The sequence below is a fragment of the Protopterus annectens genome, chromosome 17.part0 (genome assembly GCF_019279795.1).
Source record: "Protopterus annectens isolate FY-2018-M chromosome 17.part0, PAN1.0, whole genome shotgun sequence".
Classification (NCBI taxonomy): Eukaryota; Metazoa; Chordata; order Ceratodontiformes; family Protopteridae; genus Protopterus; species Protopterus annectens.
The window spans coordinates 387960860-387988138 of NC_056751.1; the positions used below are offsets into that span (position 1 = coordinate 387960860).

The 27279-nt window shown below is 39.9% G+C and overlaps 1 protein-coding gene across 10 annotated transcripts in view; it reads left to right on the forward strand.

The window, feature by feature from the left end:
• OSBPL5 (oxysterol binding protein like 5) overlaps positions 1-27279 on the forward strand; it is a 1550034-nt gene that overhangs the window by 1481655 nt on the left and 41100 nt on the right. For all 10 annotated transcript variants that reach the window (XM_044059004.1, XM_044058998.1, XM_044059002.1 and 7 more), the window contains one exon: positions 15683-15821. In XM_044059004.1, the coding sequence (XP_043914939.1) occupies positions 15683-15821 (139 nt within the window). The remainder of the gene's footprint in view (positions 1-15682; positions 15822-27279) is intronic.

Sequence of the window (27279 nt, forward strand, 5' to 3'; positions counted from 1 at the left end):
ATTACACATAACAAAATGTCATGTTAACTGTTATACTTGCCATAAATTCATAGTTATATACTAGGCTAACAATCACCAGGGCCTTTCTAAGCCTAGCCCTGTAATCGACCAAATTGTGCCCTATGTATCATGGGTGTTTATTATGAGGGGTTATGTTGGTTAGGAAGTTTCTAGAGGTTATGTGGGGGGTATATTAGTCTGGGCATTACTGTCTGCCTCTGCCTGTGGATGTCAAAGACATGAGGGTCACACCCACTGTAAATTTCTAATTTCCCTTCCATTGGTCAAGAATATGCTTAAATAGGGTTAGGGATGGACCCTGCTTCACAGAGAGGGGGAGCCTGTTCCAAAGCATGGAGATCCTCTGAGACACATATCTCACCAACATGTCTTACATATGTCACTAGCAAAATTGAAATTGTTAGATCTACTGGTTCTGATGCTGTTCATTTTGTGAATGTGGAAAAGATCCATTAGAGCTGGATCTGTGGATGCCTTGCATGCCAGGCATAGATCACCTCTCAATAATCTGTAGAAGATAAGAGTATAGGACAATGTGTTTATAACCTAGATTCTCCAGGTAAGGAACTTTTGTGGGCATTCCAACTGTTGCATATGTTTGGTCAGGTAGATGCCGAAGGGGGCATTATACTCAATGATGGATATGATAAGGTCCAAACAAACTGGCAGTATGACTTCCTTGGACCTGGATGCCATGCCCTTACTTATAAGTTGGGTAACATAGAATGATTTTCTTACTACCTTGACCACATTGCTGTCTCCTTATGTTCCAGATCTGGGTCAACTCTTAAGGGTGTCTTATCAATGGAGTAATTTGCCTAAGTCTAAGCCTAATTTATAGTATAGTGTCTTAATTAATCAATTAAAAAAATTAAGCTCTCAAAGAAACAGTACTTCAAAACCATTCCTGTTAAAAAAAACTACATTGCTAAGCCAAAACAATAAAATACAAAACACATTCTTAAATTCTGAAACTCATTATAAATAACTTTAAAAAAAACACTTTATGTGTTTGAACAACTCTTGAATTTAAAATAGGTTGAAGGGAAATGTGATTGTTTATTCAAGGAGGTAAGAAGCCTGCAAGAGGTGAATTAGATAAGGTAGTTGAATTGTTTTTGACAAGGTGTTATCCCCATGAACTTATAGATGGTCTAAGGTCATATGTACAGAGACAATGGCGTAAAAAATACCAACCCTTAAGATCAAAGTCATCGGCAAGAAGTACGAAAGGGGACTCATTATTGAATATGGGTGTCAAGCTGAAGAGATTAAAGCCATAGTAAAAAAAATTAGAATATCTTAAAGACAGATCCCAGATTATTTCAACTCTTAGGACCTGAGCCATGTTTTACTTTTAAGACTGGATGTAAATTAAAGAAAAGTTTTGAACATCATGAATCTTTTAGTGGTTCTAATGATAAAAGAACAAGTGAGACTAAAAAATGCGGGGCATGTGCCCAATGTAGTTCTAGCTATGAAGAGAGATTTTTAATTTTAGAAAACAGAGGAAAGTCAAAAGTTACATTTTAAAGGGTAATTGTCAGACCTGTAGAGTTGTATATTTAGCTAAATGCCCATCATGCCCAGCTTTTTATGTGGGCAAAACAGATAGAGCATTAAGAAATAGAATTTATGAGCACTTATATGCTGCAGAGAAAAATAATGAGATTAATGCACTTTACAGGCACTTTAAGAGCTGTCCCAGTTTCCAGAAGTTTTGGTTTGGCGTATTAGATCAGGTTAATATAGACCTAAAGAGTAGTGATTATAAAGTAAAACTTGAAGAAAAAGGAGTAAGGTGGCAGTTGCAACCTTCTTATCCCCCTGGAATAAATAATCACATTTCCCTTCAACCTATTTTAAATTCAAGAGCTGTTCAAACATAAAGTGTTTTTATAGAAGATTATTATAATGAGTTTCAGAATTTCAGAATGTGTTTTATATTTTATTGTTTTGACTTAACAATGTATTTTTTAACAGTAATGGTTTTAAAGTACTGTTTCTTTAAGACCTTAAGTTTTTTAATTGATTAACTAAGACACTATGCTATAAATTTATATGAAAGTAACTCTATTTAGATTCTGAAGAAGTCCAGTTTTAAGTGAAAGAAAGTGCTTAATCTGTCTTGTTTTTATTGTGGCATCTTGTTGTATACATTGCATTTTATAAAGACTGAATCCAGATGGCACCATTGTTATCTTTGTTTGGAAGTGCTTAGTCTTTGCTTTTTTGTGTTTGGGTACTTCTGTTCTTGATCTTTTATTGGTATATGTTTTGTGCTGACGGAAATGGATTCCTTGGATGAAATCCCTTCACTGTTTTCACCCGTACAACAAGAAGAATTTAATAGGATGAACTCTGAGCTTGCAATAGTGAAGGGTGAACTAACAAGGCTGATAGACCTTCCTACCCAGTGGCAAGAATGGAATGATAATGAGCCAAAAGAATGAGACAGGAAGCAGCTTGGTGTGTTAGCTGTGAATGGAGAACACAGTTTGCTGGGTTCTGATTCTGAAGTAGGATCCGTAAGTGGATTACCTGAAGCTATTAATGATCATCTTAATGGCAGTTTTGGTGACTGTACACCTTTGAACAGAGGTGAACAGAGATGTTTTCCATATTAGGATACTGTGCCTAAAAAAATATATGCGACCATTAAGGCCAACTACAAATACTACAATTTTGAATGAGCAGTCTTGTAGAGACACAAATGCTTGGGATATTACAAATGGTGCACAAAAACAGGACTTATAATATATTAATTCCATTTTCAAACAGACTGGTTGTTTTTAAAAATTATTGAAAAAGTCTTTTGAATTTGCTTCCAATAATTCTGTTAGACATGTTTAGTCTAGTAGCCCAACTCGGAATGTTGGGGATCATTCAAAGAACTTATTAACAATCTTGGAAAGAAGTTATTGAAAATTAAATCTTTGCAAATAGAAAATTATTTGCAGTATTGTTTAGAGCTAAAATCATCCCTCAAGGGGTACGTGTGTTTAGATTTCCTTTTGGGCTTGACTACAATAGCAAAATGTATCATGAATTTATAGATATGTTTAATCGACATGGGCTTGAGATTCTTAAAAAATTATTAAGTTAATAATTTAAAGTTATCTTCATTAATTAATGAGGTTGAAAAACTAAATGTTAATATTTTAAATTATTAAATTTTTGAGAAATGGGAAGAATATTACTTAAAACTAATTAAGGAGGTAGAAGGGAAATGTGAAGGAATAGTAAAAAGAAAACACAAAAAGATTGAAAGAGACAGGAAACAATATGATCACTTCCAAGCATATCCTATTAAAAGTGAAAAAAAGAACAACAATCAGAAGGTTACACAAAACCTATAAGAAATGGTGGAGTAAAAGACCAAGGAAGAACTGCATTTAATCATAACAAGATGGAGTGGGAAGAGAATGGTCGAGGGTGTAGTTTTTTTCCTGGGCGCTGAATGATAGCCTAATAGAAACTAAGCTTTTTATTAGGAAACTCAATTTAGCTGTTTTTTTTTTCAAAGATGGTGGGTAAGAAACATCAAAAGGAATTGAAGGAAGTATTAAAAAGAAAAGTGTGTTCAATCCTCTCCATCCAACTTTAAATGTACTAGAAAAAGCTATTACAGATGAAATTTATAATCTAGAAATTAAGTGTAAAAAAGATAAAGTGGATTTTCACAGTCTCACTAGGAAAGAAAGATAATTGTTTTTTCAGTTTAAGAACGATTACAGTATTCATATTACGAAACCGGATAAAGGAGAAGGAATTGTAATATATGATTCTGGTTAAAGGCTTATAGTGCCTGCATATTTGAACTGTTTCTTACTGAAATTGGTACACCTTGTTTGCTGTAGCATAGACTAGATCCAGGCCTGCTGAATCTAGCTTTGTTTATATGCTTGTTTGCTTGTTATTTCCCTGAAATGCTAATTCCACCTAAAACGCAGCTTTTCAGCGCTTCTGTGGCTCCCTAGTGATATCTGCATTGCTTACTGTACTTATTTCCTTGTTTCACTTGAAAGAAAGTTACTGTTTGTCATTTTTGCATTTAAGTTACCTGTAACACATTGCATTTAAGTTACCTGGCACTTGCTCACTAAAGCAATTATATAAGTCAGCACTAAAAAATTAAAAGCACTACACCCTCACAAACTCCCCTTGAGTACCTTCTTCCCCATTGGCCCTTTTTTTCAATTATAAAGGAATTTCCAATACTATTCTAGCCTGTCCAAAGGTCAGTTGTCAATCTCCCCTCTGGTCCAGCTGGTGAATCTGGGAATCTTGAGGCAATGTTACAACTGCCTCATGTACACAGACAACCCTCTCCTCCTCCCAACAAATTCCAGCACATGTGAGAGATGCAACCATATAGCCAAACTGAAGGCTAAGCTCTCTCAACTCAGTACTGACATAACCAGTCAGGAGGAGAAGGAAAGCACACTCACTACAATTCCAGTCTCACATAGACCTACCACGACAGCAAACCAAACACATCAACACACAAAAACATACTTGGAGGCTCTAAATAAAAATCTGCCTAAGCAGCAGAGACCTCCAAAGCAGACACCCAAGCAACCGCTACCCCACAACAAAACACGTGCAACATATAGCTCACAAAGCCAGTGTGCCGAACAGTCACAGCCTTTAAGGATAAACAACAGACCTGATACACTTGTAATAGGTGACTATTGTTAGGCACACTGATGTCCCGCTCACCAGGCTGAACAAGGAGAAGGTAACGGTGAGCTGCCTGTCGGGCGCTAGGATCTGCCACATAACATAAGCACTCAGGTCACTCCAAGGCAAGTACAAATATGACTTAGTCATTGTCCATGCTGGTGTGAATGACCTGAGATGTACCTCCCTGGACTACATGAAAAGAGACATAGAGGAGCTCTCTGAGCATGTAGCCCTACCCTCACCAAGAATGATGCCACAATATGAAGACAAGATGATCAATTTCAACAATTGGCTTAAGTATTGGTGTCATTCAAAGGGGATCCAAAGCCTGTCAGCCTGGGATGACATGCTCGACAAGCCACGATGCTTCACTAGGGACGGCTTGCACCTGTCACCCCTGGGCTTTCAGATATTGGCAAAGGCTCTTGCTACCCCCATAGTGCCTTTTTTAGGCAAGGCTCAAAAGACAAACCCACCTTCATAGGTATCACAAGGGATAAGAAACTAAGAGTAATGCTACTCAATGCCAGAAGTCTAAACCTCAAGATGCACACACTCAAAACTCTCCTTAGCATGGAGAACATTGATATCTGTGCAGTAACAGAAACCTGGTTCAAGGCTCCCAAGAGCACCCCAGCACTACCAGGTTATACCTCATACCATGCTTTTCGGCCCCAAAACTTAGACCGAACCACAAAAGGAGGGAGTATCAATATTCGTCAAAGATACCCACACCTCCAGGTTGGTGGCACAGCACGAAGCATCAGAGACTATCCATGTGCAATTAACAGTGGGTAAAACTGACTTCCAGTTTATAGCCTGCTACAGACCACCCTCCCAAACCCAGGAACCCCACTCGGCCTTCCTGAGAACACTGGAAAATATGAAGGTCTCTCCAAACACCATTATATTGGGTGACTTCAACTACCCTAACATAGACTGGGAGCATTACTCTAGCTTCAACACCCTAGCCCAAAGGTTCCTAGAATTTATAAACTCAAATGCTATGGAACAACTTGTTACCACTCCCACAAGAGGGGAAAACATACTGGACCTGATCATCACCAACATGGGGACTCTATGCTCCAGACCAGAAGTGTATCCCTCACTGGTAAGATCAGACCATAAACTAATCTCACTGGATATTCACATCCCTGCCTCACCCCCTGCCCAGAAAACCACAGTGAAAAACTTCTCTAAAGCAAATTTCACATTCCTCAAAACTGAGGTGGAATCCTTCAAAGCCCCCGGGCCTGAGGAAAATATGGCCCAGACCGCAGAATCCTTTATAAATGCATTCTATGAACACCTTCAGGAATGCCTGGATCATGCAATCCCAAATAAAATCAAGACCCAATCCTCCAAAGGCAGACATCCTGTTTGGTGGACCCCAACCATAAACAAACTATACAATAGAAGGAGGAAGCTACTACATGATAGAGCAAAATCCCAAAAAGGGAAGGCATCTCTGATCAGTATTAGGAAAAACTACGGGCACTCATAAAATCATCTAAGCCCAGCTTCAAGAGAAAAATTGCACAGGACACTATGGATAATCACAAGGCTTTCTTTAGTTATGTTAGGAACCTGGGTGGGAATTCCCAGATATGCTCAGAATTAGTCCAAAATGACAAAAAAATACACCGAACCCACAGACATTGCCAACATCCTAGCTGACAGGTTCAGCGCAAACTTCTCCCTCCCCCACCAAAAGGGCAAATATCTATCCCAGCAGAGTACTGCCCCCCTGACATCTCAGATGCTCAGGTAAGAGCTGCCCTCTCCAAAGCAAAAAACACAGCATCAATGGGACCAGACAGTGTCCCGGCTGCGCCTACATGAACTCCAAGAAGAGCTAAACCCAAACATAAAACTACTGTTCAATCTCAGCCTTACTACAGGATATGTACCCAAAGAGTGGTGTACAGCAACAGTGGTCCCTCTCCACAAAGGTGGTGCCTCAACGGATCCTGGAAACTATCACCCCATAAGCCTGACTAGCTTGGTCTGCAAAGCTATGGAAAGGATCATCATGGACCTCATAAATAAAGATATTGGGGACCTACAGACACTGGATTCTACCCAGTTCAGCTTTGTTAAGGGCAGATCCTGCCTCTTAAACCTGATCGATTTCTTTGAAACAGTCACCAAGGCCATTGACGAGGGGAAGGTGGTCCACACAGCCTACCTGGACCTCGCAAAAGCCTTCGATACAGTACCCCACTCAGGCATAATAGATAAGCTCACCAGCTTAAATATAAACCCCTATGTCACTAGATGGGTTGCAGAACCCACATGGTTAGAATTGCTGGAGCCATGTCAGACTCCAAACCAGTTACAAGTGGCATCCCACAAGGCTCAGTCCTGGGACCTCTCTTGTTTGGTATATATTTCTCGGAGATACAGGCCAACACAGAAGGACTGTGGCTGACCAAGTTCACAGATGGCTGCAAACTGGGCGCCATAATTGACTCTCCAGCCGACACAAGCATCCTCCAAAAGGGCCTCATAGAAACAGACAACTGGTGCCAGAGCCATGGCCTCAAGCTAAACGCCAAAAAGTGTATAGTCATCCCCTTTGGCAAAAACAAAGTGCCCACAAATTACCACATAGGTGGTAATCCATTAAGTACAGAAGAAGTAATTAGGGACCTGGGGACCCAAGTTGATAGCAATCTCTCATTTGACAACCACATGGCCAAAGTGGTTAGAAAAACATTTTATATAGCACACCTAATCATGAAGGGATTCACATCTAGATCAGGGAGGTCATCGTGGCTTTTTACTCATCCCTCATCAGGCCCATAATTGAGTACAATGCCCCTTTTGGGATGTACCTTACCAGAAACCTGCAGCAACTGGAAAGACCCCAAAAGTACCTCACCAAGAGGATCAAAGGGCTGAAACAGATGCCATATGCTGCCCGGTTAAAGAAACTCCAGCTCTACTCAGTGGCATACCGCCGGCTCAGAGGTGATCTGTGCCTGATGTATAAAGCCATGTCCAACCTGGAATTAATGGACATGCTGCATCTCAGAAAATCCAAATCCCATCGAGCTATGTGCTCGAGAGACTTGAACCTCAGCACTGAAATAAATAGGACATGCTGGAGGGACAGATTCATAACCCAGAGGCTCCCTTCACTGTGGAATAAAATCCCAGTCCAGGTTAGGCAGAGTCCCTCATTGACTCTCTTCAAGAGGAATCTTGATGAGTGGATGGGAGATCGTAGGTTTACCCCAGGTATCACTTCTGTGTCACTGTTAGACAGAGGCACAGTATACTAACCTCAAAAAAGGGCATAGCAAAATTAATTTAAAATGGGTGGCGAAAGCCAAACACACTCTGTCTAGGCTTATAAATGCCCTAGGGCAGATAGCCTAGTATGAACCTATGAAACTATAAACCTATTCTTTGCAATACAGTGAAGATGTTTTTGTCATCTTAAATGACAGTGATGTTTATTCACATTTCTCTATTAATGAAGTGAACACAAGTTATGAGAGGATTGACTCCTTTTTGGAATTATATTTGTTAAGGATGGATAACACCTGGCATTTATAATTATTTAAAAGTCAAGTACCCCCTAATTCCCTCCATTTTTGGAATTCCAAAAGTTCACAAAAATGTCTAACAGCCTCCTTTTCAGCCTATAGTGGTAGCAGGTGGCTCAAAAACCTATCCTGTAGGAGTATATATAGATAAATGGTTGAAATCTATTTATGGTAACGTCACCCATTTATTAATGGATTGCTGGGACTTTTTAGATAAATTTAAAAGTTAGCTTTGGAACAAGGATGACATTTTTCTTACTATAGATGAGTTGTTTGCTTTTATCCTAAGAGATAAAGGTTTAGACATGTTGAGATATGTTCTTAAGTGCAGTTTGTAAAACATCGACTTATTATGTAGCTGTAGATACATCATAGTTAACTTTAAAAGAAAGTAAAAGGGTTATTGAAGGATTAAACCAAGAACTCACCAACGCTGGATATGAGCCAGTAATCAAGAAGCCTCAATCCTCACCGCCCATACCTCTCAATCTCTTGGAGCAAGAAATCTGGACAAAGCCTGATATAACGGTAGCCCCAAAGACAGAACCCCACAAGACCCCACCAGTGTGAATGCACATACAACCTACAACCTAACTAAAAGTACTCCAAAAAAGCAACTCAGGGTAAATAAATAACTACCCTTTTCCTACTGTTTAGCCTAAATACCTAGCAGTCTACCACTTGAACCAGGCAGAATAACTCCTAAAAAATACAGGTTCCTTCTAATTAAAACTAAGGAAGCTGCCATTTAACCTGGTTACCTTTAAGACCCAGGAAATCCCTGTGGTGAGTCCATACTGCTCTCCTTGTGAAAGTCCAGGGACAGATATATCCGCCTGCAAGGTCCCGCTTTCCTGATCTAGGGTATGTGGTGCACTAACGAAAACTGTGGAGGTTCAACTGCATTCATAAGAAGTTAATGCTAGTCTTGGTTTTTGCTGTATGTGATACATTAATGTAATCTGTGAAGGATCAACTGTCTTCCTAAGAAGTATACGCTAGTCTTGGCTTATGCTATTAGTTCCTATCCAGTGTTTGTACCTGAAGAGCGATCACATTCTAGTGTAATCATTTTGAACTCAGTGACTCTTTTCTATATTATGTGATTTCACTTTCAATGAACCCGTGCTTGCAACTAGAAAGTTAAATCTTGATCTGCTGTTCTGCCTTAAGCCTAGCAATTCTGCTCAGTGTGTGTCTCATGCCTTGGAGCCGCTGCTCTTTTCTGGAGCACATTTTGGTTAATTTGTCAATCCTATAGAGTATGGGTTTCTGCATGTTTAATTACTAAATTAATTTAATGGGTTCATTTTGTTTTAGATGTTCCTACTTTAGGCGTATGAGTTTATCTCGTAGTATACGCTATTTCTGAATAATAATTTAGTGGTTCACTTTGTTAAAAAGGCAACAACTGCTTTACCTGATTAATAGAATTAAAACCACTGCACACTTTTACAAGCTGTAACATATTGCTGTAGATCACTGATTCATGCTGAAATTAATATTTTGTGCTTTGATATTTTGTGCTGTACCAACTGACTGCAATGTTTATCTGTATACTACTGCACCAAACTACTTAACACTAAAGAAGCTATCTGTCTGTTATCTCCACCTTAGGTAGCCCCAAAGACAGATTCGGCACAGGACCCCACAAGACCCCACCAGTGTGAATGCACATACAACCTACAACCTAACTAAAAGTACTCCAAAAAAGCAACTCAGGGTAAATAAATAACTACCCTTTTCCTACTGTTTAGCCTAAATACCTAGCAGTCTACCACTTGAACCAGGCAGAATAACTCCTAAAAATACAGGTTCCTTCTAATTAAAACTAAGGAAGCTGCCATTTAACCTGGTTACCTTTAAGACCCAGGGAAATCCCTGTGGTGTAGTTTTAGTTTAAAATTATCAATCATCCAGACAAACCCCCCGCATTGAACAAAATACTCACCCCGTACTCCAACCTTAAGTCCCTTAGGTCTTCCAATAGCCTACAAGTACTGACCATTAAAGCCAACAATTCTGGTGGTGAAGCACTATATGCCAATTCTATTGGCAAATCCTGGAATGCCCTTCCAAACAACCTAAGACTCATGTCATCTCAGTACCAGTTTAAAAAACACCTCAGAGCACACCTGAAATCTCAATGGTTATGCCCCTGCTCCAATCCAGACTAAGTGCTATCATCCCTGCCTGTCCAAGGCTTCTCTCAGCCTCCACCTAACCCATAAACCCAAGAGGCCACTATTTTGCTTGTTTGTCTAGCTGTTTAATTCTGTACCTCTTCAAGACATAATTTTCATTCTTGTTTCCTTTATTTGGGCCTGTAAGCGTCAGTGTATTTACCTGTATTTACTTGTCCTAACAACAACATTGTATTTGTATTTACTTGATTTACTTGTTGTAACTTCATCATTGTATTGGTTTAACTTACCATGATCCTGGGCCTCCACTGAAAATGGACATGTATCCAGTTGGACTAGCCCGGTCAACAAAAGTAAAATAAATAAAATAAATAAATAAATTTAGAAAGTTTTTCAATGCACTTACTTTGATTTTGGTAAACAGAAGACAACCCTCCTTTATGGTCTAAAGGCTATAGTTCTGGATTATAACTTCATAATATTTGAGGGGGAAATGTTTAAACAAAATAAACCTGTAGAGTTGTATATTTAGCTAAATGCCCAGCTTTTTATGTGGGCAAAACAGATAAAGCATTAAGAAAGAGAATTTACGAGCACTTTTATGCTACAGAGAAAAAGAATGAGATGAACGCACTTTACAGTCTAAGAGCTGTCCCAGTTTCCCAAAGTTTTGGTTTGGCATATTAGATCAGGTTAATATATACCTAAGGGGTGGTGATTATTGAGTAAAACGTGAAGATAAAGGAGTAAGGTGGCAGTTAGATTTGCAGACTTCTTTATCCACCTGGAATAAATGATCACATTTCCCTTCAACCTATTTTAAAATCAACAGCTGTTCAAACATAAAGTGTGTTTGTAGAAAGTTATTTATAATGAGTTTCAGAATTTCAGAATGTAATTTATATTTTATTGTTTTTGCTTAGCAATGTTTTTTAACAGTAATGGTTTTAAAGTACTGTTTCTTTAAGAGCTTAAGTGTTTTCTAATAGATTAATTAAGACACTGTGCTATAAATTTATATGGAAGTAACTCTATTTAGATTCTGAAGAAGTCCAGTTTTAAGTGGATGAAAGCACTTAATCTGTCTTGTTTTTATTGTGACATTGTGTTTTATACATTAAATTTTATAAAGACTGAATCCAGGTGGCACCATTATCTTTGTTTGGAAAATATTGTAACCATGCATGACCTTATTAGTGCCTCAGAAGGCATGGGTAGTCACCATACCTCTCAGCTTCTCATAAGAAATCTGGACAAAGCCTGAAATAATGGGAGGATAAAGGTTCAAAAAATATGAACCTATTTATAATATTGCACCTCTAAACTTAGAAAGTTGCTAGAATGACTGCTTTTTCATTATTATACATTTTCTGAAAGAAATGAAGTCTGAAACTGAAATGAATGTCATTATTTGTCATTATTTAGTAACTTCAATCCTTTGGGATTTGCCAGAAAACCACAAATTGTATGAGGAACAGACCAAAAATCAGAGGTAAAAATCTGGACATTCTGTGAAAATCTAGGCAATTAAGAGGTATGTTGGTCACTCTGAACTTAATGTATTTTTAAATCATTGTGTTCCAACTGTACAGGAGTTTTCCCAGATTCTGGGACTGAAATCGTAAATTCAGGGCTGTGATGCTTTCTTTCAAACTGGTATCAGCACCAAGATTAGTTTTCAAGTATGTTACTCGATCCTTGAGGCCTTGATGAAGATGCAGAATTAGTGGGTAACTTCCTCATCCATATATCATCCATGAGACCATTAGATATTCTCCTTACAACAAAAAGTGTTTTTGTGGGCTATACTGAATGCTGTTCAATAGAGATTTTTTTAGATAAATGAGAAGATTTTTGTCTGCATATCAGTTCAGGCAGTCTTTTGCTCACCATTTTATTCAACATGTCAGCCATCATCATAATGTTGCAGAGTACCAGGTTTCATATGAGAATGTTTCAGCATTATTTCCAGAGTTTCTGGGACTAGATAAAGAGTAGTCTTCAAGCAACCACCCCCCCCCCCCGGTCTCTGCGTGTTAAAGGAGATGCCCTGGTAGTTGATGTACACCCATATGAATTCTCCTGTTGCTCAAGTCTAATAATGGATGCATTAGGCATGGACTAGAGATCACACCAGGAGATATGATTTGTATATGGGGTCAGATTTCTTCACAGGCAGAGCTACACATACACCTAAACTGTTCCTTCTGTCTCTATATATCAAGACCATATAAACTGTGCCTGTTCATGTGTTCTTCTGGGGATACCCAGAAATGAACCAGTAATATGATTCATAAACATTTAAGACAGTACAAAGACATACATTCTTGTAGATATGAGAATGGGGTTTATCCTCGAACCTCCCTTTAGTGGCTATTTGTCTACCAGAAGAAAGCAATATGTTGAAAAACTAGTTAATCCCCTCTGTACGCCTAGACCACAAATGGAAGCTCAGTCTGGATGTCTTCAGCTGCCTCTCCTCCAGCTGTGAGATGTCAGAGGTTGATCTGTTTGCATCCATTGTGCAGCACTTAGCTTTCAAAGTTCTGGATGAGTGAGACATCAAAACCCTATGTTGAGACAGCTGCAAGTATATATTCTTTGCGTATTCAACCACTTCCTCTGCGTCAAAGGTCATGTTGAAGAAAAGAAAGGAGGAAACTGTTGTATTAATACTAAGTGCCCCCTCAATGTCAGATTCTTCCTGCTGTTAAACTGCACAGTTCAGTTTCTCTTTTTCCCTTACTATGACTATGTCCTTAACTGAAATATCACTATGGAATGTTGCAACACCTTTCTGTACTTTATTTGTCTAATAGGCTAAAGGCTGAGATTTTGGTCCTTGTTAGGGATCTCTTTTCTATGCATGTAGTTAGAGTCCTGCAAGAAACTAGGAAGGCCACCAATAGGAAGTATTATTTGTTTAAATTGAAGAGACAATTGTTTTGATGTAACAAGAATGATTGACTCCTACTTAACAATGTGTTTGATTAATCATCTTATTTGTTTGCCCTGAGTCATTCCTACACTTATTTTAAGTGCTGTTGTTTTACATCAACAGTTTGCCCTTGCCTTAACTTTTACTTAGATCCCTGGATTATAGTTGATATATTTTAGTAGGGGGTTCATCTTCTCAAATCTCAAACATTGCATAAGAAAGCAGTTCTCTTATTCAGGGATTTTAATTCTGTCATGGAAAGAATGAAGAAGCCTGTCTTTGACCTTCCTTATTCAGGCAGTTTAGTAATACAGAAGATGCTGTTCAGCTCTTTTTTTGTAATTATCTCACCCACACGAATTTTAGAGTTGTAGACTATTATGTGCTCTAAACATTATGCAGATTCCCTTAAGACTGGGGTAACCTTGTCTTTTAACTCCTCCTTCTGAGGCCATGTCAAATATTGTGCTGAATCAGAATTTTAAACTCCTTTCATTTTGCTATCATCTACTGAATCTAAGTAAGTCTTGTATCTCATTAATCCTAAGAGGTAGCTTTTTCTAAATACTTTAGGAAGTCTGATTAACTACTTTCTCAGAACAGGTTGATGTCTTCTATAGGCAGACAAACCATTTCATATCAGATTGCTTGCCACAATGGTTTCTTTTTCAATTGGTTAACATTGTTTAGGACATCAATACAGTCTATTCCTTGAGAGGCACTGTAACACCTACAGCCTTCTTTTAAGGTATGTCCGTAGTAGATGTCTGTGATGCAGCTACCTGTTCCATTATGTACATGATCATTAGGTAGTACTTCATGCAAAACTGTGGTTCCAAGGCTGCAGTAAGGAAGTCATCCAAGTGATGTTTGCTAGATCTCCCACCAAGCACATGGATTTAAATTTGCTATCCTACTCAAAGAATAAAAGCTTTCTGTAAAGGCATACATGGATTACAAATAAATTATAGTAGAAGTCAGGTGTTCACTATAGCAGTATATAACTAGATCCTTTAAAAGTATTCACAGTATTAGCTCCCTCCACTATTCTTCTGAAAAAAAAAATGTTTGTGGTACTCTCACGTACTTCTGTAAGTTTTAGTCCTAAAGCATTCTTGAGGCACAGATGTAATATGAATGTAGTATGTTTCAAAAGGTGTTTCTAGATCCATTTTTGGACCTATTATGCAATAAAAGAGCTTCAATGTAATTATATATTAATGGTTGTTGCATTTCATTGTATTCTTAGCCAGATCTGTGAAGTGTTCTGGTAATGAATATTGTTCTGTCCTGGTAAGTTTGCCACATATATGTGGTAGGATGCCCTAGCAGAGCTGTCTTTTTTATTTGCCACTTTTAGTTTGGCTTAGTGGTTAATAATGATTTGTTGAGTATGGTGTTTCTAAACCAGGGTTGAGGATTATATATGTCATTTTTTCCATTTCTAGTACTTTTCTTTTTTTTCCCTTCAACTTCTGCTCTGAGAACTAATAAATCTTGCTCAAGTGTGAATTATTCATCTCTGCCGAGTTGACAAGAGCAGCTTAGCCAGCCAGTCAGCTAGTCAAGGAAGGAATCTTGTGCTATGTAAACTCTTTGTTAAAGAGCAGGCCCATTAGAGGGGATGTAATCCAGTAGATAATGGTTTTCTGAGGAGTGACTCACCAACACTGGCTTGTATATTCTGAGAGAGAAGGGAGGCAGTTTGACTCACTGCATTACTTACAGAAGTAAAGGTGAATGAAGTAGCCGGTAGCAGACAGGCTGGAATGTATGTGCCTTACAACCTGTATATCAGCCCAGTAGCCATATAGTGACTCTTGTGCAGAAGAGTGCATGATTCTTCAAGACAGCATTGTGGAATTCTCTGGACATTAGGGTTTTCAAGCTAATGGAGAATAGGGCCAAAACAACCCTGTTGGCTGACTAGATGATGGCTATAATGATTTGCTTTTGCCCAAAGAGGCCATGTGACTGAAGGCCTGATAGCAGGCATTGGGAAGAAAATAACAAAGAAAAAGTATTACCCAAACACAGTGCCAGGCCATGTACTCTTCCCCTCCTTATTTTTTTTCTTTCTTGGACTGTGCTAATGTCAGTGAAAAATAATTACTTATGGAATAGATAATTTCAGACACTAAACTTCTTTTATGAATCATAAACTCTTTACTACTGAAATTATATAATCAACACTTTCAACAGTTCATAACAACATACTGAAAACTAATCAATATATTTATGAAACCTGAATGATCAACAATGAGGATTTCATATTTGTACTCTAGAGATCATAAACACAGATTATTACTTAATATAGTAAACAGCTGTTTTATTTGCAGTACAAAGCCCTGGAACTGCCTGTCGGATATTGCGCAGTTTGAAAAGGATTGTGTGATTCAGACTCTGCAAAGACAGCATTGCCCCACAGTCCAGTTTACCAGAACTGCTTACAGGAGAAATCGAGATCTGGAACCAAAGGTAAGACGTACAGCTTGGGTCTGTTTTAAGTGTGCCAAGTCACAGTAGTGTAAACTTAGAGTGGAATTACAAAGAAGACATGCTTGGCATAGTGGAGTTATAATATGTACTTAACTCTGACAGCATTTCCTGACACCAAAATATACAGGAACAGCAAAGTAATGAAAATAATTGTAGGGGGCTTTTCCTCCCCATTAACAGATAACTTATACATAGCATACAGTAGAGTTCTTATCTTACTATTGGATTATCAGTGGTGTTATACCTGTATAGAATGTGCAGACAGATGTCTTAACACCCAAGTAGCATAGATCTGAGCTGTAGTATGGTGTCTGATACTACAATAGGCATCAGGCACAATATGTATCTGTGGAAGCAGTGCACTATCTGAGCTGTATTATACACTTCCATCTTTACTCTTTGGCATCTAGTAATTTATTTCATTGAGCTTTCTTAGAAAAGCAGTTGCAACAGTTTAAGCCATGTATGGAGGGCCTTCATACGTACAGGCACGAAAACGTGTGTGTGTGTGTGTGTGTGTGTGTGTGTGTGTGTGTGTGTGTGTGTGTGTGTGTGTGTGTGTGTGTGTGTGTTTCTGGGTGTGAGTGCGTGTGTGTTTCTGTGTGTGAGTTCATGTGTTTGTCTGTTTTGCCTCTTGTGATTGCATGACATGACCTGAGTACACCAGGCTAACATGTTTAGAAACAGTGCCACAAAAGCTGCTGCCAAGTGCAACTGAGCATGCCCAAGAAACTTACCTCAGCCTGGCTGCAGTTTGGTGCAGTGCCACAATATAGACGTCTCTGGTCATAATAGTAGTGAGGGGAGCTCGCTCATCACCTGAAGCTAGTGGAGGCACTGCGGGCATGTGCTGGGCCTCTGTCTTACATATTTGTTAGGGTGGGTTGCTACTAAACTATATTGTGTCCTAATACTAGCAAATAATTCAAGACTGGGCATGGCACAATGCCTGTATCACTGTTGTTAATGTGATGGGTGCTGCTGCTGAACTGATTGCAGAATAATGCCCTGGGCACGTCTGTGGCAGAGGGGAGCATGCTATGTACTGTATAAAATGTCCACTTATACATACCCTGGCAAAAGTATAACATAGTCCCATTTATTGCAAAGTAATAATGGCATCAGGTTAGGTTACCTTCAGCTGTTCATTATTTGAATTCTTGCTTTTTGTTTGCTAAAGCAAATGTACAAAATGCTTTGTTTTGTTGTACATATTAGCTGCCTAATTATTGTACAGATGTGTAGGCTCAGTTTCTTACTACTATGTCTCCAAGGTTGCAACCTTTCGAAAAAGAAGTGATACCTTGTTTTATATATTTTAAATAATCACACTTTTATGTATGCATTTTAAATTATCACTTTTTCTCTGAGTCAGTATGATCTCAGAATGAGAATAATAAAGTAATGAGGGTTGTAGGTGGCTAAAACATGGTTTCTTAAAATTCTTAATTGTTGGCATTGCATGAAACTAAGTGACTTTAAACATACATTTTGTGTGTGTGTGTGTGTGTGTGTGTGTGTGTGTGTGTGTGTGTGTGTGTGTGTGTGTGTGTGTGTGTGTGTGTGTGTGTGTGTGTGTGTGTGTGTGTGTGTGTGTGTGTATGTAAAGATGTTGATGTATAGATAGGGATGTTATAAGTACATGAGTAATTAGTTCCATGTAACGGGAGCCAGACGTGTATTTAAAGTATTTGTCAGATTCGATAAGCAGTAAATGGTAAAATAGATGTATATGTTTTTAATTTTCTATATTTTGAAGCTATACATTCAACATATTCTTCTTATCCTTCCTTATGAGCAGAGGCGCTAAACACTGTTCCACTGTTGACCAGATGATTTTTCATGCTGTAAATTAAATCTGTTCAAGTGCAAACAAAATAGCTGCCCTAGATCTGGAAACAATGTTTCAGAAATGATTCAATTCTAAATCTGAAAAAAATGTTTTGACACACGTTAGGCAATCTAAGGAAATAATGGAGTGTAGCTTGAGTGTAAACAAGAATCTTGCCAAAGTTACAAGAAACTGTAGCCAGCTCTGTGATGTGAAGGGATAAAGCCCAGAATATGACCCAGATGACCTAGAACTGACTAAGAAATCATGCACTGGAGAAGCCAGGAAGGGAATGTGCAAATGAGCAGTGAAAGCAAATTTACCTGTCTCAGGGGAGATAACCCCATGTGTTACTGCAGTGACTACCAGCTAAGACCAGGGAACATGTAGTAACTTGAAAGTCCTCAGTGTATGCCTTGGCACACCAGATAGGCTTGTTATCCTATAGCTAGACTTAATCACATGACTGGAAATTTACAGGCATTAATGGGCCTGTATTGTGTGTTCCATCTTGGTGGTGTGTATGTCATGGCTGTGGAGGGTTGTAGGGTTAAATCATTCAGAAAATATCCACTGTGGCTGCCTGGTTAATTCCCTTTCATTCAAAAGCTCTTGCCTCCTCAGCACTGTTTGTCATGATCAGTATAGTTGCCACAAAATAAATGTGCAGTGAAGACAGGACTCACCCCCCCCCCCACACACACACACACACACGCACAAAAACACACACACACAAAAACACATGTATACAATGTGATGCTAAAACAAATGGCAGTGGTGTGGGAGAAACACATAAGCCATAAGCTAGTGAGGAAGGGAGCAGATAGGTGGAAGGCACGTGGGCAGAAAAAGAATAAGAAAAAGGTTACAAGGAAGTGTTCCTAAAGTTAAATAAGTTTTTTAGCACTAGTGGGTTTCATTATTTTTAACAAAAAATATAAAAATGTCCTGTCCTTACATGCATATTCTATTAAAATGTGACGAAAGTTGGAGTCCTATCAAGAAGGTGATTTTGTATAGCATCTGTAAGAGCCATCTTTTGAGGCAAAATTTGCACAGTTCCATTTCAACAGTTTGACAGTGTCTAGTTGAAGGTATACTGAAAGTATGGTACAAAATCATAATTAATGGCCAAGTTATAACACTAATTTGTATTACAGAGTAAGACATATTGAAGCAAAAGGCCTCATTAAAAACATGCTCAGTGATGTTTAGACAGTCTGCATTTCAGTTTTGCAAAAGTAAAACTGTCTTCAGTGCAAGGAAAGTTATGGAATGGAATTAACGGGGGTAAACAGAGCAGTCTGGTTTGTGGACAGAAGAAAGAAGTCAGTGTCATCACAATAATTCCTTTCTTTTAAGTGCACAAAATGATACCATGGTAGTCATTAGTGGTTACTTATGTATTAGTGACCAACCTGATCTGTAGAATTATGCAGGTAGTTTACTGCTGATGTATTCTCCTTAGCACCCCAGTATAGCAATGTTAATAGAGACAGGACAGGAGGACTACAATAACATGAAGTACATGTTTTATTATCAGAGACACTGAGATATGTAAGCATTGCTGTAACTTTTTAATACAGTGAATTTATGGGTGGTGCAATTTTATTTATGTTCTGTTCATATAAGATTACACACGTTAACATACTCACTCCGTAATAAGAAGAGTCAGCTAGCCGCGACAGCTGAGCACAAAATCAAGATAAAGAAACTCAAGAGAATCAAGTGACCATACAAGATATGTGCACCGCTTTATGTAACTATGGGAGCAGGCTCTTAAAAGGGATGCACAAATCTCTGCTGCACAGTCTATGACAACAAATGCTGTGCTTTTCTGTCATCCTTGTTTATTTAAAGGTCTGGCTCTGAAACCACATATATACGTCTACCTAACAGTCTGTACACTCATGCACTGCATATGAAGTAAGCAGCAGGACAGGTCTCTTAAGTACAGGAAGACAGTCAAAAAATACGAAGAGCTGGTCTGCTGCTGATCTTTAATCTAGATCATTAATACACAGAGTCCAGAAACACAGCAGAAAAACATGCATTTCAGTGAATCAAGTCCAACCCCCTGGAATATTTGTTAATTTTAATAGAGGTACCTGTGAATATTTTGGGTTTAACTTCCTATGTGATACTACACATAGTGGTAACAGCTGTGCACAGGGTGTGGATGATCCAGTTTTTATTCATTTATTTATTTATTTTATTTGTTAACCGAGTAGTGTCCGACTGGGCCAGAAGCCCTTTTTCAGCGGAGGCCTGGGGAGAAAAGCTCCACGAGCAAAAACTTATAATAATGATAATGTTTAATAATGTAGTCAGATGAGAGTACAAACAACAGTGTACACAAGTAAACAGAGTCTAAAATTGACGGACAGTCCATTATGGACATATAACATATGAAAATACAGTGACAAAATGCAATATAAATTCAGAGCCAGCAAGCATGTATATAAACACTGAAATAATGACAGGGAGCTAAATTACCATTAGAAGTATGTGTACAGTATGGGGTAGATTCAATGAATCTGTGTCCAACAAAGAAACTGTGTAGAAGATGTTATGAGTCCTCAAAGTTTAGAGATGGAGGGGGTAAAGTAAGAGGATAAAGTAGAGGATAAGTTAGGGTAAAGAGAGGCAGTTATCCTGGTGAATAGTAGGAGCAGAGCCAGTGTTTGGCTAGGTAGTTCTTTAGGAGTTGTTTGAACTTGTGGTGGTGAGGGGTTTGTGTAATGGGTTGTGGAAGAGTGTTCCATAATTTGGCAACTTTGTGGGAGTAAAGTGAGTCATCATGGCGATTGTGAGAGTGGGAGACTTTTAGCATTAGGTTGTGAAAGCATAATGGTTGAAACTGTGTGATATGCACTGCATGTAAATGAGTGCAAAATGACATTTAAATGAGAAACCACTTGCAAATGGCCAACAGGAAGTAAGCAAATACAGAAGGTGAAGTGATTCAGATACAGATAAAATGGCTAAGTTATGCATCTGTGCCCAGCTGTTTTGAATGTGTTGTTTTAGGGAGTATATGACAGGAACCATAATAGGCATAGCAGCAGCAATAGCTCAACAACATGTGTTGGTAGCCATCATCAAAGCCACTATTGTCAATATTATATACCATGGCTGCCTGTTCCATTGAAAATGATGGAATCAGCAGATAATGACTTCACGGTGAAAAGAGACACACTTACAAGACCTTGTTAGACTGTGTGCTGCAAGCATGGAACCAAAGGGTCATGCGTCATATTTATTTATTTGCATTTTTGACTGGGATAGTCCACTGGGTCGAGTTGGCCCATTTTCACTGGAGGCCCGGGGAGAAAAGCTCCACAAGAACATACATTACATTATATTTACATATATGTAAGATTAAATTACATTACATTACATTACTTAATGTACAGTATTTAAATCAATGCATTAGGTTAAACTGGTTGACAAAGACAAAGCTCAATTAGATATTTGTGTAAGAGAACAAAGAAGGGGGGTAGGAAGACAGTCGGTTGAGGAAGTAATTTAGGTAGGAGCATGAGAAGGACATTCCCATTGGAGGATAGATATATGAAGAGGTGGCTTTTGAAGTTATTATGGTTAGGTATGTTGTGTAGGTGAGAGGGGAGAGAGTTCTAAAGTTTGGCTATTTTGCAGGATAGTAGTAGTTGGCCTAGGGGATGAGAGGGTTTGTGTACCTGAAGCAGATTTTGGTTCTCTGATCTTAGGGAGTGGGGGGGAGTGTAGGGTGTTAGTGCTGTGGCTAGAGATGGACAGTCAGAAGGTCTGAAGATGAGCTTGTGAGTAGTGGTGAGTTGCGAATATCTAAGGTAGTTGGGGAGTTCTAGCCATTTGAGACTGAGTAGTGAGTGGCAGTGATGGGATGAACTTTTGGAGTTAGTAGCGAATTTGCTAATTTTGTGGTAGCAGGCTTCTAGTTTGGAGAGCAGGCCTAGTTGGAGATTGGTAAATAGTGGAGTACCAAACATGAGGGATGGGAGCAGGACGGTAGTTACAAGTGTTTGCTGGGTGGAGGGGCTGAGGTAGCGATTGTGTCTATATAGGAGACCAATCTTCTGATGAGTTTTTTTTTATGGCAGAGTATATGTGGGAGTCACACTTTAGGCTTTCATCAATAATGGTTCCTAGCAGTTTGGTTGAGGGGACTACTTCTAGTGTAGTTTTATTGCAGCTTGTGATGCAGAACAGATTTCTGTCTAAAGTGGAATTTCTAGTATAGGTAATGATCATTAGTTTTGTTTCGTAGGCATTTAGGGCAAGGTGATTGGCTTTCATCCAGGATTCGGTTTTGGAGAAAGCAAGCTGGGTTTTTATTAGTAGTTCAGTGGGGTAGGTGGCAGAGGAGATGATGGTGGAGTCATTGCATATTGGATGATGGAGGCATCAGGGATGGAGAGGTGGAAATTGTTGATAAATATGTTAAAGAGCAGAGGACCAAGAACAGAACCTTGAGGGACTCCAGTGGGTGTGGGTAGGAAAGGAGAGGTAGATTCCTTCCTTTGTTTAGGTTTAGATGTTACATGATTTATGCATGGATGTTTTTTTCAAGTATTTTTGAGAGGGGGGAGAGTATGGCTATAGGTCTGAAGTTGGTTGCGTCTATGTTTTTATCGCCTTTATGAAGAGGAATGATATATGCTTGGCGCCAGATGGTAGGGACGTATGATTCCTGTATAGATCTCTTTATTAGAATAGATACAGGGTAAGCAATGGTTTCAGTGGATTGTTTGAGGAAGGAGAGTGGTAGATTATCTGGTGCATTATGACAGGGTTTTAGCTTGAGGACAAGTCTTTTTATTGTGTTTGTGGGGATAGGTTTGAGGGTAAAGGGGGGGAAGGGGGAGGCTTGCTGTTGGGGGGGCAGGAGGAGTGGTCAGGGAAGGAGGATGATAGTTTTGCAATGCAATCAATGAAGAAATGGTTGAAATTAGTGGCAGTTTGAAGATCTGAAAGAGTAGGGACTGGGCATGGGTTGCTTTTATTGCCTGGGTGAACGATGGAGGACACGGAGCTCCAAAACCTTTTTGGATTGGATGAGTGAATGGATTGGAGGTTATTGTAGTAGTTTTTGTGGTCTTTGGTTATCAGTTTTTTGGCTAAGTTAAGTAGCTGTTTAAATTCTAGGAGGGAGTTGGTTGTGTTTTGTTTTTGGTATTGTTTCCATTTTTTGTTATGCTGATACATGATGTTTCTAGTTTCATGAGATAGCCAGGGGCAGGGATTTGATTTGATTCTTTTGGATCTTGGAGGGGCCTGTTGATTTAGGATGGTTAGGAATGTACTGTTAAAATAGGATAATGCATTGTCAAGTGGGAGAGTCTTTAGGGGTGACCAGTCTATGTGCTTCAGGCATTCTGAGAGTTTGTGTGGGTTGAAGGAGGATAAGTTGTGGGTTAGGATATATTGGTGATGTTTTAGGGGGGTGGGAGATATGCTGTCAATGAAGGCAGGTAGGTGGTCATTGAGAGGATTGGGTAGAAGACTGGCTTGAAAGGCAAGGTAGGGGTGGGTAGTGAGTATCCAGTCTGTGATGGTACCAGAGGTTCCATCGTTGTTGGGCCTGGTTGGAAGGTTTATGAGTTGGGTGAAGTTGTAGAGATTGGGATGGGGTGTTAGAGTTAATGGCTGCCCAGTTGATGTTTACATCATCAAGGATATAGGTTTTGAGTATTATATTGGAGTTAAACCAGGATAGTAAGTCTTATAATGTTTTGGTATTATTGCCTGGATGGATAGAGATAGAGCAGATGCATAAAGATTTGCAGTTATTAAGCTATTAAGCTAAGTTATTAAATACCCTATTGATATTTTGGCATTGGAGAAGGTAGGGATGGGGTTGATGTATGGAGTTAGAGTGTGGGTGGATGGGTAGATAATAGCCACACCACCACCTTTTTTCCAGGTTCTATCATTGTGAAGGATTTTGTAGCCAGAAGGAAGGATTTCATTGTCAGAGATGGAAGGTTTAACCCATGTCTCAGAGATGGCTGTAATATCAGGTTGGTTGTGAGCAATCCAGGCATGCAGGTTGGGGATTTTGTTTCTGAGGCTTTGTGCATTGAAGGTGGTTAGCCGGATGGTTTTGGGTTTGTGGGGTTTGGTGGGGCTGTTGCTTAGGTGGCTGGCTGAGGAGGGTCCAGGGTTAGGGTGGATGTCACCTGATTGAGAGAGGGAGTTGAGGAAGAGGTGTTAGAGGTGATGAATGGGGAATAGGAAAGAAGGGTTGTTGAGGGGGAGCTTTTTTTTGAGATGATGGTATGAAAGGGGTGGTGGGGGGAGTAGAGAGTATGGATGGTTTGAAATAATGGCTTGGTTTAGAGCAATATAGTTCAGGTGAGATTAGACTATAAGCTGTGGCTGTATAAGGGAGGTCAGGGATGGTGGCTTTGGGGTTTAGAGATTGGTGTGTGTTAGGGAGACTAGTAAGGAAGGTTAGACAGTAGAAGGAGATAAGAAGGCTGGTTAGTATTAATGTGTATGTGGAGGGGGTAGCCATAGTGTATGGAGTGTGTGGGGTAGGCATGTGTTTGGGGATGGGAGTGTCTAGTCGTAGGCAGGGTGTGGATGGGAGTGGTTAGCTGCAGTCTGGGTGTGGTGGGGGAGAGGTTTGGGTGGGGATAAAAGTACAAGCACTAGGGGTGTGTGGAATTTGGGGGCAGGGTAGGGGACTGGAGTGAGCCCGCAGGGCAAATGGAGTGGAAAGAGCCAGGTAGGAGTGAGAGCAGCAGGAAAAAATATCAGTTGGTGGGGGCTCTATAATGGGGTCGTGTTGATTATATGATTATTCCTGTCACAAAGGTATGTGTAGAATTGACCATCCTAGCTACAGGGATCTTCAGTGACCTACAGAGACACACTAGGTATATTACAGGCCTCTGTCTCATGAATACTTAGCCAGTTCCTTGACAACATACTACAACATGTGGTTCCTAATGATACCAAAGGAGAGAGCAAGCAACATGCATGCATTCTCTGAGTCTGCACACTTCCTGGAAGTCCTCAGCATTTCAGTTTGCACCCAGGTTTCTATTATGGACCCCACCTGGCCCAGAGAGATAGAAATACATAAATAGGAGGGGCTACTAATCTCCAAGATGCCAGAAAGTCTATAGTATCCAGTTCATTATCTGTAATATATCCATGTTTCAACTGGGCAGTTCATATGGTTTACACATTTGCCACATATCCATCCTGCTCCAATAGTTCTTTTAGGAGACTTTCTGCATGATCAGGTGATTGCTAAATGCATGCACATAGCAGAAAGAAAAGAGTGGACTATACATGCAAGTAGCATGCACATTGCAAGCAAGCCAAGTATAGTATTGTGTTTTGTGTCTTACAGATGATGCTTAATATGTCTTCAAGGAATTGATGATGACCCCAGTCACAACCCACAGCCAGTAGCAAAAATGCTATACAAGTGATTTATGCAGCAACAAGAAGCATTGTGGAAAGAATCTCTGAATTCCTGAATGATGTATTCCACTGTTTAGACTCATCTGTCGGACCACTACAATACAGTCCAGAGATATACAACAAGCTTTGTAATGTGCATCATTCTACACAACATGGTCCTGTGAAAACAGGCAGGGCAGATGGACAACATCATGCTAGAACTTGCAATAAGTGAGGCATTTGCAGCAGCAGATCAGGCAGGAGATACAGGAGAATACAATGGGGAAATGAAGCCACAGCTGGGTAGCAACCGGTGCAGTATATTGCAGCAACTGGTAAAGTGGAAGCATATGATCCACACCTGTGTGCTACAACATAGACAACACAGAATAATATGATGCATGCTGTAACACTCAGGCTGTGTAGAGCAGTGCACGGTCAGGCTACACTGTACATCAGACATCAACAAACCCACAGAGGATAGTGGGTAAGCCGTGCACAGACATCATCACTTGCATGGGGGGCAGGGATACAGTAACAGGTGACTGCAACAGTACAATTGGGAGTAGGGTCAGGGGCAGTGAACAGAGTAGCTTTATAGTCCTGGGTAATTGTTAGGTGTCAGGGATGAAATCTTCCAGGGGTTTGACATACCACTGCATGACCATTGTCAGGGTACAATATACCAGAAAGTTGTTTTAGGGCTGGATCCATCCCATGGCAGGGATGTCACTGAACTGCAGGACTTTTCTGGGAGACTTTAAGAAGGTACTAATGGGTAGAGCCCAAAAAATATATGTGCCCATGACCAGGGATGGAAGTCCATGTTCCAGCATGAGACACTGATGATGCAATTACAACAGTCTGTATCCACTAATGTGGCAAGCTTTGTACATGTCTACCTTGTGTCTGGACCTTCCAGTGGTTATGGACTGCATGACCAGCAGGGGCAGACTGGATGGCAGTCATAATGTATCACATGAGTGCCTCAGTGGTGGAAGTATTCATCACCATTGACTTCAGTAGTACAAGCTCTTTACAGTGCCTAGCCTCTGGGTCATTGTGTAGCTGGTATATGCCTCTACAGTTCTGCAAAGGGCAATTACTAGCTTCACAGTGATGCATGTGACAGCATTCTGCAACTGGATCATTCACCTGTATATCTGCCGGTTGAATATGAGTGCCACAAGCATATCATGGACAGTACAGGGGTCAGGGCAGTGACAGAGTACCCTCCTTCTCTAACCTATGTTGATAAGCACATATCAGAGGCAGTGCACATGTCAGATGGTGCCTTCTGTTCAGTGTTGCAGTATTCTTTACATATGGGTAGTATTCTGCTATTTGACCCAGCGTCCAGCTTGTATACAAAAGCTTCAAGCTACTGCCCATACATGGGACGTTGAAAGTAGGCTCCTACAATGTCGGCCATAAAAGGGACTCCATATGTACAATCCTCAGAACTTTTTCACCACCATTTTGAAAGGTTGACTCGTATGTTCTGTCTGCCATTGGTAATTGCATTTTGTTCTTCAGCTTCAGATAAGCACCCGGTTGGGGATATATTTCATTGCTTCTGCCTTTTGTTGTTGTTCACATCATCCAGAAAGGGCAAGTGCTGGTATGGAAGACAAATTCCATATAAGGATAGTCATGAGGTCTGTTTGTTTTGCGTAGGGCCTACACACGACCATCGCTCCTTTTCTATTTGTCAGGGCTTCATCCCTAAAACTTTACTTATTCATCTGTCTGCCTTAAACCTATATCTAGAAAACCAAAGGCTTAAGACTTTGGCTACGGAATCAATGGAGGGTTCTGCAAGTTCCTCCAAGCCGTTCTTGAAGAGGAAGGTAGGCAAAGCTAGGGCTAATTCTTCTTCAGCTGTGCCTTCTCACTCCGATGTACTCCTTGAGGTTGATGAAAGCCTGGTGGTAGGCTCTGTCTCTCGCGGCAACCACAGTGGAAGCTGCTAGGAGTGGGGATCCAAGTACATCCGAGGCTATGCAGATGTCCAATTCAGATGATTTGGGGGAACCACGGCTACTTGTTTAGAAGGTCTCAGGATCTGTTCCACTCCCCTTGCAAAAGGAAGCTCCAGCTATTAGGCCTTTGTCTGCCCTTCCTCCTGCCCTAGAAAAACCTGCCAAAAAGAAACAAAAAGCAAGCATTCCACAGTTCCTAGTACTC